General features: G+C 39.8%; 1 protein-coding gene across 12 annotated transcripts; it reads right to left on the reverse strand.

The window, feature by feature from the left end:
• Positions 1-3489: 3489 nt before the first annotated feature.
• Positions 3490-18530, reverse strand: elavl3 (ELAV like neuron-specific RNA binding protein 3). 12 transcript variants are annotated; one of them, XM_063012063.1, is made up of 7 exons: positions 18113-18530; positions 11591-11807; positions 10527-10630; positions 7960-8113; positions 6568-6793; positions 6064-6102; positions 3490-5469 (listed from the first exon to the last, which is right to left on the reverse strand). In XM_063012063.1, the coding sequence occupies exons 1-7, from the start codon at positions 18119-18121 to the stop codon at positions 5121-5123; spliced, it is 1098 nt and encodes a 365-aa protein (XP_062868133.1). In that variant the 5' UTR covers positions 18122-18530; the 3' UTR covers positions 3490-5120. The 12 variants fall into 12 exon arrangements, with proteins under 12 accessions (XP_062868133.1, XP_062868158.1, XP_062868126.1 ...); XM_063012088.1 differs by having other exon boundaries at positions 3490-5448; positions 6568-6796; XM_063012056.1 differs by having other exon boundaries at positions 6568-6796.
• Positions 18531-18758: the final 228 nt, after the last annotated feature.

Raw genomic sequence — 18758 nt, forward strand, 5'->3', positions numbered from 1 at the left:
TTGATTTGATTGAGATCTGGGGAATTTCCTCAGACCACTTTTGATAGATACTGACCACTGCAGACCGGGAACACCCCACAAGAGCTGCAGTTTTGGAGATGCTCTGACCCAGTCGTCTAGCCATCACAACCTTGTCAAATATGCTCAAATCCTAACACATCAACTTTGAGGATAAAATGTTCACTTGCTGCCTAATATATCCCACCCACTAACAGGTGCTGTGATGAAGAGATAATCAGTGTTATTCACTTCACCTGTCAGTGCTCATAATGTTATGCCTGGTCAGTGTTTGTTTATTAGGATTTTAACGTCATGTTTTACACTCTTTGGTTACATTCATGACAGGAACGAGGTTACTCATCTACACAAGGCTCATCAGTTTACACAAAGTTATATCAAACACAAATTGTCTTGGACAATTTTCTTGTATCTCCAATTCACCTCACTTGCATGTCTTTGGACTGTCGGAGGAAACCGGAGCACCCAACCGGAGAACATGCAAACTCCACACAGAAAGGACACAGAACCCAGGACCTTCTTGCTGTGAGGCGACAGTGCTACCCACTAAGCCACCGTGCTGTCCCAAGGTCTGTGTAAGTAAGTACTGTACGTTTATGACTGGATATGTGTTCAGCAGCTAACTATAGTAAATTGTACAGAATTTACTCTCTGAGTTGCGGCTATAAAAGATGCCATACAAACCAAGCGTGACTGGAAGAAGAAACAGACTGCTAGGGTTCGTAACTTTTATTTTATTCTTTTTTTCTGGCATGTAAAGTACAAATAATTAAACAATTCCATGAAAAAAGTCCTCAAGCATCTTCAGCTGTAATCCCGGTAATAAATATCCTAAACTAAACAGAAAGATATATTTCTTTTTTTTCCTTTATTACATCGTTGTTTGTTTGGTCGTGTTTGAAACTTGTTGACTTGCTGCCGTCTGACACTGCTGCCAGAGGCTTTTGCTTTTGATCCATTGTTTTTTTGTATTATTGTACCTTTAGAGATTGTTTAAGAACATTGCTAAGTAACTCTGCATCCCGTCTAAATTAACTGACAAAAAAGTACAACTGATTGAGAAACAAGAACCACCGACCCCTTTTCCATCACTCCTGCCCTCTTGCTGTACCTGCCCCTCCTGCTGAGTCACTCAGCAAATTGTTACCCTTCGGTGCTGGCGGTTTACTCAGGTACAACCCTATTATCTAGCTGTCTTTCATAAAAGCCTTCACCTTTCCTCTCTACCTCCTCCCTCCCACTTGCATTCCTCGCTTAGGGGTCTATACATTGCTGGGAAAAAAACAAGACTGTGATAAGATCAACTAATTCAAAGGTTTTCATTTAACAAGACAAACAGAACACAGGCAGTAAAGGCATAACATCTAGCACACAGCATGTATGTTTACACGTTCAATTAGATTAATATAGCAGTGCATTTTTTGCCTATGGAGAACTTTTCCAAATTGTAATTCTAAAGCTGTCTTTTTTTTAAATCTAGGTTCCCTTTTGAGGAAAAAAACGACAGTGTATCCACATTTGGCAAAATTAAAAATTAAACTTGCAAATATAATGAAATAAACCATAAATATACACAAAACATACTTTCATACGAGGCAATAATAATAATCATAATAATGAGAATAAATAGTTTAAGTTAACAATAAGTTAAAACTACAAGCTTAAAGTCGCCCAAATAATACACAAGTTTGTTGGCGCTCTATTGAATTTTTTTTTGTGTTTAAATTATTTATGTTGCAACAAAAGCTACCACAGACTTTTACAAACACAATTGAACACAGTTTGATTGAAATCAAAGAATCTAACTAATTCTAAAACCTGCATACACTGTAGGAACAGCAACTAATTTTAAATAATGGAAAAAATAGTACCCACTAAGCAACTGAAATAAAAAACTGAAATAAAAATATCTAACCCATGTGTGTTCTCTATGGCAACGTCAACGACATGTACGCTAAGTTAACATGTGATTCTGATATGTTAAGTAAATCAAGTTACAGGAAAAATGAGAGTTTGAAATCGACATGGGCTAAAACTGATGAAATATTAGACAGTATTCCTTTTACCATCTTTGAGAATTGATCTTTTGAGTACCATTATTGGCTGTTTTACCCTGCATGGTCAGAGCATGGACTCAGGGGCTGAGGAAGGGATAATGAACGGCATCAGAGATAGATCAGAACTACTGGTGCTTGTTTGATTCCTTTAATGTATCTGTTAGTTAACGCTTCTTTTCCCCCCGTTGTTCGTTGCATTTGATCATTTCGCTATTCTGCAAACCACTTCAGTGTGATGTTTCTTTTTTTAAAAATATATATATCTTTTGTTCTTAGTCAATATAAAAACAAAGCACATTGCACTTACTGTTCCATAGGAAAGAAGTTTTTTTGTCTTTTTTTATATGATTTCTTGTTGTTTTGTTGCTCAAGCGGTGCAGTACGTGTCTCTGGCTCTCTACAGTAGTTGTGTGGCTTTCTTCACACAGGTAAGCAGACCTGGGGCAAGATTCATGGCCAGATTGAATCCCAAGAGCATTAGAATCCCTATATAGGGTTGCCAGTTATCCTGTGCCTATGATAGCTGCTCTTGTAGAGAGTGGCCAATACCTCCGTCATTGGGCATCTACCAATTTCAGGTGATCATTCCTTTTCAGTGCAAAACCCACAAATCAGGATATGTTGTTTGCATGATGCATCATATTTGGTAGCTGCATGGTGCTATGGAAACCAGAAGCATTGTAGTTGATGTATAATAGGTTGAATGTGTGGTTTGATATGGGATGCTGGAACAAATGCAGAGTGAATAAAACTGCTGAGTGAATTGACCTGTGGATATGTGTTTAATACGTATTCAGTAACCAAGCATGACACCTCAGTGCTTGTGCAAAAGAAGAGTGAAAACTATGGGTCTGTGTAGAGAACTGAAGATGTATCATGTTTAAATGTGATATGTATCAATGCAGGAGTATCAAATTCAGCCCACAGGGGTAATCGGCTCCCTTCCGGGACTCTGTCTGACAACCCAGACTCAAATTCATACAGGGATGCAAACTATAATAGCAGACACTGTGTGTATTAATGTAACATGCAGCTTCTACGTATTACACCAATTCTAAAGTTCTCTGGTGCACTGCACATGGTAATGGTAGGTGATGCATTGTCTTCCTTTCTAAAAATGTAGAAATGCTTGGATATAAATACGCTGCTGTCAGAATGCAGAGTTTATGCTGCAGTTAGTTCGTTGTGTCCCTAGTGATACCGTGGGGATCCACTGCACCGCCTTTGAAGCAACTTTAAAGAAACTGGATCATTTTCAAGTATATCTTTCCATCTTAATGCGTACATTTAAGCCTGCTAATTTAACGTTGTTGTTTTTTTCAAGCTCGTTCACTTTTTTTGTATTTTTAGTCATGTATTGGTTTTACTGCACATACTGTACGATTAGAATCCCCAACACTTCGACCCCCTCCCTTACACCGCGGACAGTCAGGCCTGTTTACCACCCCCCACCCCGCTTCCCAAAGCTGAAAATTCAGAAAAAATAAAAGCCATGCGGTGTGTCCCAAAGGTTTTTTTTTTTCTCACGCTTAAGAATCTGTAAAAATGTTGCACAAGGTCTTGTTTTTTCTGTAGGTATAAAAATATATTAATCTTTAATGTAATCCTTTTTTTTTTCAAAGAGATCATTGTCCTCTTTGGCTAGCACAGCGTTATCTAGAAAAAGCAAAATGTCATTTGATTTGAATGCACGTTTGAAACCCTTCTCTTTCTGTCAGGTGAAGTTCTTATTTGTTTTTACAGCAACGTCTCTCCCTGGAATGATTTACTTTTTAAGGGCGTTGGACTTTTGGGCATTGTCATTCAGTGCATCTATTTTAAAGGGGATTTATAAATAATTACTAAGGGTTTGAATGGAGTGATGGCTTTGCTTTAAAATGGACATGGGAATGGAATATTTTAGCTCGTGCTGGAGCCATTAGTTGGCTGCGTAGGGATCTGTTTGGGAGCGTAGGTGTTGTCAGTGTAAAAGATGGCTAGAGAATGACACTGGCATAGTGATGAATAAAGTTGTACGGAAAAAGAGGACTGGCTACCACCCTTCTGTGAACTTTAGAAAGGAAGTTTTAGATATTGCCTTTGATCTGTATGGCTTTCTGATAAAATCTTAGTTCGATCTAGGGCCATTCCTATAAAGATTGTTAAGCTTGGTTTGTAGCTAGATGGTTTTCTAGATGTAAACCCAGCCTATTGTAGTATTATGATTCTGAACTTTAAAATCAAATGAATATATAAATCAAGTTTAAAATGAGACTGTAAGTTACTTTGTAGACTGTATTGAGTTCAGGTGTGTGTGTGTGTGCGCCAACATGCACGTTAATTGGCTGTCGGGTTGGAGCTTGAATGGTGTGGTACAGCGCCCTAAAGCTAGAATGCATCCTTATATGAGGCCAGGAAACCGTAATCAACCCTACGTTCTAGAGAATGCATACATACTCGGCTATTATAACCACTATAAATATTGAATATATAGTTTTATCATAATATATATAAGAAAACACTGTTTTTGATTCTTTTTACATCTAGAAAAATCACTGATTAAAAATGCCCAAGTGTAAAAAAGTGACTACATTTTCTCCATCAAGAGAGGAGAGTTACTGGGGCAAGTGTTGGGGTAAATTGCACATATATTATTTCTAAAAATCTTTTTTTTTTTTTGTTCGTCGGTTCTTCAAATTTGCCTGAATAAAACCGAAAGCGCTCAGTACACATTCTGCGTCACATTCATTTAAACTGCGTCCCTTGCGAAACACACCCCCCACCCACAAACGACTTCCCACTCCTGCTAATTCAATCCTGGCAAACATAGGGAAGGACTAGCATGTTGTGTAAAGAGAAAAAAAAACCTCTCGTGTTTGTCTTTTTTTCTTTCTTTTTTTTTTTTGGAAACTCAGACTAAATATGTGTGCATTGTGTATGTGCGTGTAATGTATGTGCCGAATGTGTATCAGAGAGAGACTCAGTCCAGGCCCATGTTGAGTGAATATGCGGGGAAGCTTAGCAGCCTCTCCCTCCGTGGGTTAAACGTAGTGGTACTGGCTAGGCTTAAGCCTTGTGCTGCTTGCTGGTCTTGAAGGAGACCTGCAGCACCCGGTCGCCCAGGCGATAGCCGTTGAGGCTGGCGATGGCCATGGCCGCTTCGTCGTAGTTGGTCATGGTGACGAAGCCGAAGCCCTTGCACTTGTTGGTGGTAAAGTCACGGATGACCTTGACGTTGGTGACCGCGCCAAACGGCCCGAACAGCTGCCACAGCACGCTCTCATCAGCCTCAGGTGAGAGGTTGTAAACGAAGATGCACCACCCAGCTCCGGTAGGGCCTGTCAGGTTCACCCCAGCCAATGTGGTCATACTGTCGATGGTGATGGGCGAGAATCTAGGGAGAACAGATGGACAACTACCATGGGTGTCATTCTGAAGTTCAACAACGCATGCAGCTCACTAATTTAAAGGCTGGCTTCTATAACTATCTGCTTGCAGTAGTGCTTTGTTCTCCAACAGGTTAGCCCACATTCTGTGTATTTTAGTCCTATTCCCTGGTGACCAAAGCCTCTGTGCAAATAGGACACTACAATGTTTAAAAGAAATCTCACATCAAGCAAAACACAGAAACCTAGAAAGAGGTGAAAGCAAATAAATAAAGTAACAAAACTGGAGCCAACAGAAGAGACGCAATGCAATCTGGTATGTCCATGCTGGTGGAAAAAAAATGGACATTAAAGCAACCGAAACTGAAAAGAAATTAAATGTTAGTTTAGTAAAGAAAGCTATTCTAATCCATTCAATTGAGTAATCAACCAAAAGAACAAAAGGTTCAACAAAGCCATTCCAGAATGTCCTGCTATGCCTCAATGTTCTTTCATTTGATGCTTAGCACAGGAAGTCTGCGTTTCAATTTAGAGATTAGCAGGGGGCATTCTGGCCGCTTTGTTTGAGGCTGTTTTAGGCATAGATGCTTTAAAAAAAAAAATACACCTCTTTTGGGAATTACCTCTTGACTCCGTAGGTGGCGTTTAGTAAATTGTCGAGTCTGCAATGCAAGAGGGAGAATGAAGTAGGTGGAAATATTAGTGGCAAGATCTGACAAAGATCAGGGTTTTCAGTTAACTTGCAGCCTGTCAAGCCACCAGAGGGAGCACTATATGGGTCTGGGCCAATCGGCAAGCAGGACTCGCCCACCTCAGTACAGCAGGACCTTTAGAGCCCCCTGCTGAAGGATTAAGAGATTTGCGCATGTGAATGTGATTCATAAACCATTTTATAAACCGTCTTCTCTGTCTACTGTTCTCTACTGACTTGTTGCATTGTGCTACACAGAGTCTCTTAACGACCGCCTTTTCAATTTTGCCGTTTAGTTTAATAGATGCTCCATTTTGGGCTGACTATATTAAATACAGTTTCCCTTTAATGGCGTGGCAGCACTGCAGTTTAAAGAAAAGGCCAGCAAGGGGAGCAGGATGAGCGGAGTGGGAGTTTAAGGTTAGAAGGGCAGTACCTGAACCGCTGGGTCTGGTGGTGCAGGGGGCCAGTGTAGCGACGGGCAGCTGTCTGGTAGAGTTGGGTCAGCAATGCCTGGCCTGTCTTCTGGCTTGGGTTGTTGGCAAACTTGACCGTGATGGGCTCGGCAGCACCCAGGGGCTTCTGGCCATTTAGGCCCTTGATGGCCTCCTCTGCCTCGTTTCTCTTGTCAAAACGGATGAAGCCCACTCCTCGTGATATGCCTGCTCCCGAAATCATGAAGCACGAAGGAATATTAGCACCAAGGACATGAAACTACATAGAAGCGTTGCATAAAAGCAATATACAGTTCAGTACCAGTCTAACAAATGCATTTTTTCACTACCTAATTTAAATGTTCAACCCCCGGAATATTTCATCCAGCATTTTAATGTTTTATAAATCTTTTTAGTTCTTCTCCACCATCCTGGTCCACATTTTTTGAAACTCCTTGTTTCTTTTGTTCTGTATAATTATAGTTATTACTATTATTGTTGTTGTTATTATAACAACAGTATATATGTGCACATATATGCATATACTATTATATATAAACTATATGTATAAACTATATATACAGTATATATATATATACAGTATATATATACCAAACAAGGCATAACATTGGGACCACTGACAGGTGAAGTGAATAACACTGATTATCTCTTCATCACTGCACCTGTTAGTGGGTGGGATATATTAGGCAGCAAGTGAACATTTTATCCTCAAAGTTGATGTTAGAAGCAGGAAAAATGGGCGAGCGTAAGGATTTGAGCGAGTTTGACAAGAGCCAAATTGTGATGGCTAGACGACTGGGTCAGAGCATCTCCAAAACTGCAGCTCTTGTGGGGTGTTCCCAGTCTGCGGTGGTCAGTATCTATCAAATGTGTTCCAAGGAAGGAACAGTGGTGTAAACCAGCGACAGGGTCATGGGCGGCCAAGGCTGGCCCGTGTGGTCCGATCCAACAGACGAGCTACTGCAGCTCAAATTTCCGAAGAAGTTAATGCTGGTTCTGATAGAAAGGTGTCAGAATACACAGTGCATCACAGTTTGTTGCGTATGGGGCAGCAAAAGGAGGACAAACACAGTATTAGGAATATTGTATATATACATTATATTGTGTTTTAACTCCATATTGGAATATAGTCCCTGTATATCCCATCCTTATTGTGTTTTATATTCATTGTTTTTCCCATATGGTTGTGCATTATAGGTTTGTGTTGTGCTGTAATTAATGAAATAATTTCCCTCAGGATTATTAAAAGGTCTATCTATCTACCTATCTATCTGTCTATCTATCTATCTAATCTATATTTTAAATCCGTACATTACAAAACATTAGTTTGTATGTATCATGACTACACATCGAGAGGAAAATTAATGTGCTACCTGTAACCTGGTCAACCAGGATGCGGGAGGTGATAATGCGTCCATACTGGGAAAACAGCTGCTCCATATCTTTCTGGCTCATGGTCTTTGGTAGTCCGCTCACATATAGGTTAGCATCACGAATGGAGGCCGAACTAGGTCTGGCGTATGACACCTGCAACACAGGTGCATTAAACATTCTCTTATGCTTGGTAATTACACTCTTTAGTGGAGCTGAACAGTGAACCGGGCAGTCTGGCATTGACTTTAGTTTAAAGACATTTCATCTTGGTCCCATTATGGTTGAAAAAAAGGAATTGGGAAAAATATATATAAAAAATAAAATTATATTGTTGTACTGGCAGGAATGAAAACTGCAAATTCCAAAATTCATAAAACGTGAACAAATAAATACAAGTGTTACATTTTATCTAATTTACCAGCTATTCAGGTTGGTTCATCTAAACTGTAGCAGGATGTAATTTAGTGAGGTAATAAATGTGTGAGCATGTGTTGCCCTGCGATGAATTGGCACTCTGTCAGGTTTATAAAAATGAATAAATAAATACAGAAACATTTAAAAACATTCTTTATGGTGAATAATACACGGTTTTTACTTTCATGATCTTATTTTAAAGCTTAAACGTGCTCAGTTTTCCTGCGTGATTACTGTCTTTACATGACGCAGGTACATATGTCGCTTCCCTGCCATTTTCAGAGGGGTTCCAACCACCTACTCGCTGTCCTTTCCTCTCATCCTTCCTTTCTTCAGCTTCAGTGCACTTAAACACACCTTCCAAACATGCTCTAGTACTCGTATTAAGCACTCCAGCAGATTGCTTCCTAAATCTGAATTCACTTGCTCTTGTTTTTGCATTCTCACCTATTTGCTTTATACTTTATAGAATTCCACCACAAATCTGAGGTCCGTCTTTTAAGTAAGCACTGAGACTCTCTGCTCTGATTTTTTTCCAATAAATAAATAAAAAAGCAATGTCTAATCGCAATAAGGCTTTTTATGAAGGAGTAATGCATTTTCAAATAGTTTACTCCAGTGAAGCGTGAGGACATTTGCTCATAAAATATGTATTATTCTGTAGCAGATAGAGACTGATTTTGATTGATGGCACTGCTGTGGCTGTGTGTTTTTGTGCGATAAAGAGATTGCCCCCTCCATCTCCTCCCTCCCTTCTTTGTCTTTTCTCTCAAGGGAAAAATGCTTCTTTGGCAACCAGCAAACCAAGTAAACAGATTACAAGATGTCCAGCATCCCTGGCAGCCCACATTCTCTGTTCGGCTTACATTCGAACAAAATAGGCCACAAATAAATGCTTTCTTGATCTTATTTATATTTAGATATTTTGGTTTTGTTTGTTTAAGATGTTTAGCATAGATGTTGTAGACATAGGCTAATGACTAGCTGTGTTTGGATGGCGTAGGTTCGACATCTGCATCATCGACCTATGCATGCATGTTGTGGGGGGAAGTATGACTAAGCAGCTGTATTGTTGGGGACCGGGGCGTTATTGTTCAGCGTGGGTGAGTGTATGGCGGAGATTGGGCTGCCGGCTGGATGGGGCGGGACAGGGTGTTTTATTAGAGGACTGGATTCTGCCCTATAATTAACCCTCTCCTTATCTCACCCACACTACAGATGGTGCCTACAGCCCATATGGCCTCTAATCCTGTCATTGGCATTCTGCTCCCCATGCTACCTCCTTTAGCTTTCACTTCTGCGCCTCCTTTTTCTCTCCCCATCCCCTTTCCGACAATGCCTTATTGACATGGAAAGTATGACATTTGCTCGGTTTAAGGATTTGGATTCACCAGGCAAACAAATGACGAGTGCCAGCCAACAAGCCCAAAACCCATCAGATTATATTTTAAATATTAATATTAATAGTTTGTTTAAACATTGTTCTAAATCTTATATGGAAGCATTTTTATACGTATTAAATTAAATTATTATTGTATTAAATTATTGACATTGGGGCTATAATCTCTATTTTAAAGGTTTAATTATTATAAAAAACCTGATGTAAAACTAAATGTGCATATTTTCATAATACAGCCAGACATTTCCCTCCTACTATATTCCAAAAATCAATCTTTCTGTAAAACCTCCTTCATACTGCACTGTTACAATCTTAGATCTTCTTCGTTTAGGTGGGTTTAAACCAGACTGAAGGTTTAATATTTATTTCTCCCTAAACCCCTAGCCATAGCCCTTCCCCCAACCCCAGCTGAATTTGGGACAAAGAAAGCTCTAATTAGCCAAGATTGGAGGCAGATGGGGCTTCCTACACAGATTCCACCCCCTCCAACGCCCTGTACTGCACCTCCCTAATTACATTTCCATTACAATCACCTCTACACATAGCCCCCTTGCTTTCTGACCTCTGATTTTGCCTCTCCCTTATTCCCTTCTTTTGCCGCTTTTGTTGCTGCCATTGCCTTCTCTTGCCCTCTGTCACACCCTTGCTCCTCCCTTCCCTCTGTCCCTTCTGGCACTTTCCATCCTTCCTTACCCCCTGCCTGCCTGCCTGTCAGTGGGATGATTCAGGAGCGTAGGGTCAAGGTGCTCTTACCTTGATTGTTTTTGTTTGCAGTTTGAGACCGTTGAGTGTATTGATAGCTTTGTCTGCATCATTAGGGTCGACGTAGTTTACGAAGCCGTAGCCCAAGCTCTGCCCTGTAATGGAACCAAAATAGTAAGTTAAAGGTCAATGCACATGAGTGTCATATGAATGTGAGGACATATCTGATAGTGTAAAATAATAAGCAAATCTAAAATAGTTTTTAGATTATAATTTTTTATGCTGTAATTGTATAGTTGATGAAACAAAATCATTATTTTTAATTTAGGTATCCCTTGGTGTAAATGTTTATTCCTTATTAAATGTGATTCTCATCATTCCCCTTACAGTTTTCCCCAAACATTTACACACATTAATTAACTCTAAACACAAACTGAAAGTTAACCCCTGCAAAATGAAACACAGCACTCAAAACCAAGTTCTCCTCAAAAGTTACAGACAGACAACAATACAGACAGATATCATATGCATATCAAATAAATATCAGAGCAATAAATAAGCACTGATCTGAAAACACAATAAAACATATCACTCTGCATCCTGCCTCTGCTGTCCTAGAGCAGCAGGGTTAAAAACACATGGGGTGGCAGATTCATCTCCATGGATTGCCTGGTGTATTGCCTTATGTTTGTAGGGTCTGCATTTATACACTTTCCACCACCATGCTACAAATAATTCTCTTTTGGATTTAGAAGTGGGAAATATGGAATATGGAAGGTAGAACACTACGAAATGGACCAGAATGGCACATATGTCATATATTGGAGTGTTTAAGAACAAATCTGACCCAGCTTAGGAGCACTGATACAAATTCTCTTTTAAACTCAATTTAATGCAATTTGTGTTCAGAGATTTGCAAAACTGTGATTTAGAATGGTATTTGAATGAGAACAAATGTGCTTTGGGTTTAGCAGTTTGGAGTCATGTTGATACACAAGCCTCTAGTATTTTAGAATTGTGTACATAGTTCCATTTTTGTGTGTATAAAACAGGGGAAAACTGTTTTAATTCAGTGATTTACACTAACATTTAGACAGGTTATAGCTCTGCGTTACCTGTAATCTTGTCTCTGACCAACTTGCAGGACTCAATCTCACCGATACTGCCAAACAGACTCTTGAACTCCTCTTGGGTCATGTTCTGAGGCAGGTAGTTGACTATTAGGTTGGTCTTGCTGTCATCTGTGGCGCCGTTGGGGCTCATGACTGGGCCGTTGGGCATGCTGGTTCCGCTCGGACCGTTAGACACCTGAGTTTCCATGGTGCTGATTATCTAGAGAGAATGAAAGCCAAAATTAGATGCTGCATTCTGAGGTAAATGTGTGGGTGGGACTGGTCATTTTTTAAGTTATTTCTCTAACCTGGGTCAAACTATATTACATCCATCTTTTGACTGGTGAAGGAACTAAAGTCAGAACGTAGTGGAAGTCATTTAAAAGGTTTTCAGCTACGAGCCACCAGTTGCAAGATGTGTGCATGTCTAGTGCATGTTGCTTAACTTAGTACATACCCTTTGTATGGTCATTGACATCATCAACAGGCCAAATGACCAATAGCTTATTTACTGTTTGGCAAATGACTGATTTAGCTGGAATTGGTCTTAATGACTATTTATATGCTGTAGACCACCACTGGGTGTGGTCTTTTTCCTTGTTTTCCCTTTCCATCTTCCTCTAATCTGTCTTATTTCCCTGATGGAATCATTTCTCCTCGACTTGTGCCTTACCTCTGTAGAGGTTGCCCAGGTAACAGCTGCCTGACGACTGTTGCTATCGGCAGGATTCTTGACTTTTAGCGGCATGTCTGTGTTTGCATTAATGCACTTTTCAAATGTGTGTGTACCGTATGTCTGTGGGTCTGTTTTCAAGAATAGAAATGCCACTGAGACCCAACTGTGTCAGTGCAACATCACTTTCCAGTAAATGAAGTAAGCTCTCTGTGCCAGGCAAAATGTAGATCTCAGGCAAATTGACCCTGACAAGGAGAACACATCAGCCATGTGAGGCAGATGCGAGTGGGTTACTAGAGCCTAAAAATAAAACCCTGCAAACGTAGATCTGCTGGCTTTGCAAGATGAACAATCTTGCTGACCTTAAGCTATATATTGTTTTGTTCTCTGAGCTTAAACTATATATTATGTTTTTAAAATAAAGATTTTTTGTTCTTGTTTTTACATAACACCCTAAAATACTGTTACATTAATAGACAAAGCAACTCTTTTTACTCTTTTACAAAGTGACAGGACTGGAGCAAGTTTGGACTCAAGTAGACTGAAGTAAACCTTCCCATGGCAGGCTGCCCATCCCTGGCAATAAATGTAAAATGCTACATAATGTGCAGGCCTCTTTCTGCCCCTTAGGCTTGTGCTATTGCCAAAATAAACCCAGGCCAGGAAGATCTTTTCAACCCCCTGATTCGCACAGACAAGCCTGCTGCCTCTGCCCTCAACCAGGCTAGAGGTTTAACGGTAAGGGCTGACACTGCGCTTCTCACTCAGACTCAGTCAATTTGTATTCTATTAGCTTTACCTGTAGTTATACAAGAGATTGACCTTGTTAGAACTGCTTTAACTTTATTGTCATGACTTGTACTTTAGGTCAGTGGTCGCCAACCACCGGGCCGTGGACCCGTACTGGTCCGTGGGTCATTCATTACCGGGCCGCACAGAAAGAATAATTAATTAGAGATTGCTACATCAGCAATGAAAACACTGCTTCCATTTCCAACACATGGGTGTTTATCATCTCATATCACCCCCAGGTGGAAGCAGCGTCTCGTTGCAGTGAAAAAAGCTAATCTGTGAGCAGTATACTTATTCTATTTTAAATCCCCCCACCCCTGCCGGTCTGTAAAATTTTATTTTATATGAAACCGGTCCGTGATGCAAAAAATTTCATTTCAAGGTATCTATTGAATTACTATTTACAAAAATATTACACTGCATTAGCATTGCCTAGACTCAGACTTGTCATCCAACCGGCATGCCCACTGTTGCTACTTCTTTATATTAAAGAAGAATTTAGAAATATAGGTAGCTTAACAAGCCTAGAACCGTATTGTTAATAATAATAGTACCACATTTATTCAGAAACTAGCTTTAAATTAATTAACTTATTTTGGATGTCTGTGAGTGGTAGCTTTTCATTTAAAAGTTAGTTACTACAGTTCTTACTACAGTGTATGTAGGTAAATAAACATACAAATAAACATAAACCTATTTGTTTCATTTCTTTTTTATCAATCGCCTCCACCAGCTCCACTGGGAAACACTGTGCATGAGGCAGGAATACATGGACAAGGCACCAATCCATCCGAGCTTTGCACCCCCAAGACATAGCCAGTCATGTCTGTGGTTGGCTAATAACACTGCTGAGATTTAAACCTGCTGTCCCCCCCCCCCCCCCCCCCCCCCCAGCTCACCCTTTTAATTTGTCTACTAATGAAAAGTGTCGTCATTGCTAGAAATAAAGACAAAACAACTGCTTTGTTTCTAACCCTTTGACATTTGCAGGTGAACAGTTGTCCATTCCCCCCCCCCCAAGGGGTCATTACAGGCTAAGCGTCTTGATTCTAAAAATCAGAATCACATCTGCTGCCACCTGCTAAGACTAGGCCTGAAACGCAATACCTGGCCTACTGACAAAAAAACATGAATGCTTAGATGGCTAACAGGCCATCTCAGTACCACAGATTACAGGATTATTCTAAACAAAAGGCATTAGGCTCACTCTCATTGCAGCTTAAAGGATCACAGTGGCAGTTGGAAAGCAAGTCAAAGGCACCGGCATTCACTAGTAAATACCACACATAATCTGCCTGCCCCCTCTAATCTTGGAACTGTGTTCGGCAAGTAAAACATTATTCTGTGTGCATTTACAAAATGTCACGTTAACACAATTTACTGCCATGTATTGCACCTTTATAAAAAGCTGAGTTAATTATATGAATTTTGCTTAGGTCACTTTTTGGGTCACTTTACTGCCTTAGTCTACGCTGAAATAAGCTCTTTTTGACTGGGTGTGTTTAAACTTTAGATCAATCCAACAATGTAAGATACATTGTTTGTGCCTATTGCAGAAATGAGACATGATCCTAATTGGCTATGACAGTTCAGGTCAAGGAGATGCAGCGAGCATGTCCACACTAGCACACTATTTCACAATGCTGCATATTTAGTTTATATTTAAAATCAATAAACCGTGTATGTTTCACATGTAAGCCTGCTATTAGCTGAAATGTAGACATAATGCTTTAAATAAGCAGAAATAAGTGAAACAATAACAGTAACGTAAGGAAATAGTGAGCATGGTGGGAGACTACTGGTGCAAAGCAATAGAAGTAATGGAGATGGTCGCTATCCAGAGTGCTGAATGATAGAGCGGTTCAGAGATGCTTTGTTTAAAAAAAAAAATAAAGAGCAGCCCAAACACCAGTGTAAGGAATATTTAATAATAATAAGCTTTAAAACGATTAATATCTTCATCTGGTGCTTATAATGCTTCCTTATGCATTTAGCCCATGAATCGGAATCGTTTAAATCGTTATCTCCTCTCTGCTTTTATTGAACAAGGATGTGTGGCCTCTTTGGGCATTGATAAAATGCGAGTGCCTTTAGCGCTGAATAAGCGTATTGACACAGTTGAACAAAAGAGCCACCCGTTCCTCCTCTTCTCCATGCACAGCCCGCTCAGTCCTATGAATATTCATATAAACACTAGTGCTTTGTACTGAGGCCTGTCTCTCTCTCTGTGTGTGTGTGTGTCTCTGACATCTATCAGAACAACAAGCAGCACATCTACCTTCACATTTTCTCTTTAATACAGCCTAGTAGCAACAGTCATAGTTATAATACTAATTATAATACTGAACGACTGCATTTAATATGTTAATACTATTACTATTATTATTATTATTATTAGGGGGTAACACAAGTGCATATTGCAGCAACAGAATAATAATAATAATACTAATAATAACCCTACACTTTTGCGTTTTGTTTTCTTTTAACCGTTTTGTTCATTCATTAAAATCTGACTTTGATTTTATGTTTTTTTAATTAACTTAAGTGCATAAACTCAATCACAAAAATAACTCTGTACTTGATTAGTGAATTTGCGTACACAGACGTTTCAATCTGTCACTGTCAGCCATGTTAAATGAGGATGGCGAATACTCGATGCAGTAAGAGTAATCTATTAAATTGGTCTGCACGTAGTTAGCCGTTCATAATTAACCAAAACAGAATGAAAGCTAATTCAAAAGTTTAATACTTGTGTGGTTTTATTATGATCATTTGTTAGGCTGTGTATCTGCACTGTGTACAAACACCACTGATTATAAACCAGTGTCACACAGCCACGTCCCTTATTGAATTCATTTTGCATCACTGTGCTAAAATGACAATATCCTATAAACTATAAAGTCTTATCACGATATGACGAATTCAGATTTACATGAGCGTGTATTGGGAGGAGTTGCTTTGCTGAGCATCACTCAGACTTTCATGTCCTTGTCCTTGACTTGTGTAGGTGCAGTGTGAATATCTGACTCGACGGTTTTTATTGGCTTGGCGCTGCAGTACAGAGAGAGGACTGCGCAACTCTTATTCCACCGTAAACCCTTTGTCTAAAGTGCTAATCGTTCATTTAAGCTATTCTGTTTTATGAGTGAACATATTACTGGATGAGACTCTGGGTCTTTTGTTTCCCATCGGTTCTTATTCTACATAGGGAGCATCATGGTGCACACAGGAGGCTGTGTCTGGCCTTGCTGTGGCCTGCACTTAACTTATCTACACTAGCACTTTTCTCAGTAGACACGCTGCTTTCTGTCCAGAATCCAGGCCACGTGTAATTATATCTTAATTAGGTATGAAGGGGTATTTCTCAAACTGGAATATTACAGTATACAGTACATCACAGCAGTGTAATTTTTCATACCTCTTTTTGAAGGATTAAGATGTACTTTGTAGTTGTATTTATTTAATTTATTAACTAGGCTACCATGCAACACTTGACAATGAAGTTTAGTTGTACGAAACATCACCCCTCTAGCATGTGTGACAGATTGTGGTACTGTTATACTGACTAAATGTCACTAAAATGTGGGTACATTTTAATCCAATTTAGTCATTTATGTGCGCTTTCTTAGTAAACGCAGTTCCAAACAGGTAGATCAGCATTTCAAATGGTCCAAACTGTGTATTCCATATAGTGCATTGCAAGTCTTAGGGTTCAGTACAGTTGCCCATGGTTAATAACACAAATACCACTAAATATCACATTCATGTATGAGTGAGTGTCTGTTAATTCCACAGCTGGAATTTCAAATACAGCATGTAAGCCAGTGGATGCTGGCTTTTTAATTTTAAATTCACATTGATTTGTATAGATGTTTAAAATGTGGCTAAAACACTACCCCGGCGTTTGACCCTGCTTATGTGTAGTGGCAAACACGTGTTAAAAATGCATAGAAACTGTGACCTTACTTCACTTTCAAGGACCACCATTGTCTTGTTCAGCTTTTGTTAGTAGCCCTAAATGGTGTATGAGCCTTGTTATAAGCATTTACATGAATGAAGACAATATTTCAGTGATGTATTTAATATTGCTCTGTATCATTGTGGTCATGCAGTGTCAGTGAGGTGTGTTCAGATATCTGATGTGCTGCCAGCAGGGCTGAGAAACCACGCCCAAATGCACGCGTGCAATTCTGTATTACTCGCAGTTCTAATAAACTGATATTCCCCATACAAAGAACACACTCATCTAAATGTATTTATTCTCTCATTCATTTATTTATGTACGTTTATTTATTTATCCCTCACGTGTAGTTCGCTGTCTTCATTTTTGATATTGGCGTTGCGTCGCAACAAAACCCCTGTGGAATTTTGAGTCGCCTGATTTAATCCGAAGCGACGGATGCGTAATAACAGTCCCCTCCCTCTTTCTGCCATTTTCTCTCACTGAGTCGTCCCTTTTCTTGTTTCTCCTAATCTCTTCGGACTCTGAGCATCCGAGGTAGCGTGTTTTGCCTCCGAAATGTCTTACAAACCATTCCTTTCTTTTAGCAGTAACGTGCGGCCTTCGACGCCCTTCTGCCTTTTCGGCGCAACCTTCACTCAGGCCAGCAGTATCATCAATTGCAACGAAAGCCATTGTGACGCAATCACATATAAATAAATACATTCATGTATGAATAAGTGTAATGGTTTATCATGAAGGTCTAAAGGTTTTGGTGTACTATAAAAGACGTCAAAGAAGCGAGCTGTGCCGCTGCGCATCCCTGTATCACGTTTCTAATCCCCATCACTGGTCGTTAATCTTGTTTACACAATCCGCTTTAAAGGTATGCCATTGAGCTAATGCTTTTGTCTCAATACTGCATTCATATTAATGCTGTTATGTTGCAGTTAGCTACAAATAAGACCATTCCATTTGTAGATTAACAACAATAATAGTATTAATAATAATAATAATAAAAATATATGATATAGGAATGTGTAAATATTCCCCATTTAAAATTTCAGCAAAATTACAGTGATGATAAAAAGTATAAAGACAAAAAGGGTATACGTACAGTAACCATTCTTGTACAAAGATGATAATGATCTAGGTCCTTCGATGTGCAGGTCTTTTGTCCGGCGTGATGTTACTCTTGTCTGGTTGATGTCTGTGTCAAAGCAGCAAAGCGGCAAATTTCCGAAAGGTAAAGAAAAAAAAAAGAAAAAGGAAAAAAAGAGCTTTAACTTCAGGGATGCTCAGCCCGTGTGATTGTAGGTGTCCTCACAAGCAGAGTGAAAATGAGGAGAAAGGGGTTTTCTTCAAGATGATGCTGAGGATGAGAGAGATTCTCTCTCTGTGCGGCGTGGGCGATGGTTCAGAATCAAAAAAGAGAAGCAGTGATCCCCAGTAGGGTGTGTCCAGAGGAGGGTGTTCTGGTTCTGTTGTCGTGTGTGTGTGCGCGCACGCGAATGTGTATGTGTAGTTCCAAGCTCCTCACAGTCTCCTTCTGTGCCTCTGCTGCAATGTTCTTCTTTTATGTGTCCTTCTGCCAGGCTGAGTCGCCAGCTGATTGGCTAATTGGAAAGGGAGGGCACTACAAGGCAGCCATTGCAATGCGTCGCCCTCCCATTATCCCCTTCAGGAGAGATCACCAGGAGCCCCCGTCCAATTCCCACCCCTTCATCTCTTCACTCCTTCCCTTCTGCCCTCCCTTTCTTCCT

The sequence above is a fragment of the Trichomycterus rosablanca genome, chromosome 2 (genome assembly GCF_030014385.1).
Source record: "Trichomycterus rosablanca isolate fTriRos1 chromosome 2, fTriRos1.hap1, whole genome shotgun sequence".
Classification (NCBI taxonomy): Eukaryota; Metazoa; Chordata; class Actinopteri; order Siluriformes; family Trichomycteridae; genus Trichomycterus; species Trichomycterus rosablanca.

Excerpts from the sequence above, each read along its gene's own strand:
- elavl3 (XM_063012043.1), bottom strand. The coding sequence starts at position 12,068 with ATGATGTCAATGACCATACAAAGG. Across the intron at positions 11,808-12,044 it reads TGTCAATGACCATACAAAGG|ATAATCAGCACCATGGAAAC; the intron begins GTATGTACTAAG and ends CATTCTCTCTAG. Across the intron at positions 10,631-11,590 it reads GGTCAGAGACAAGATTACAG|GGCAGAGCTTGGGCTACGGC; the intron begins GTAACGCAGAGC and ends GTTCCATTACAG.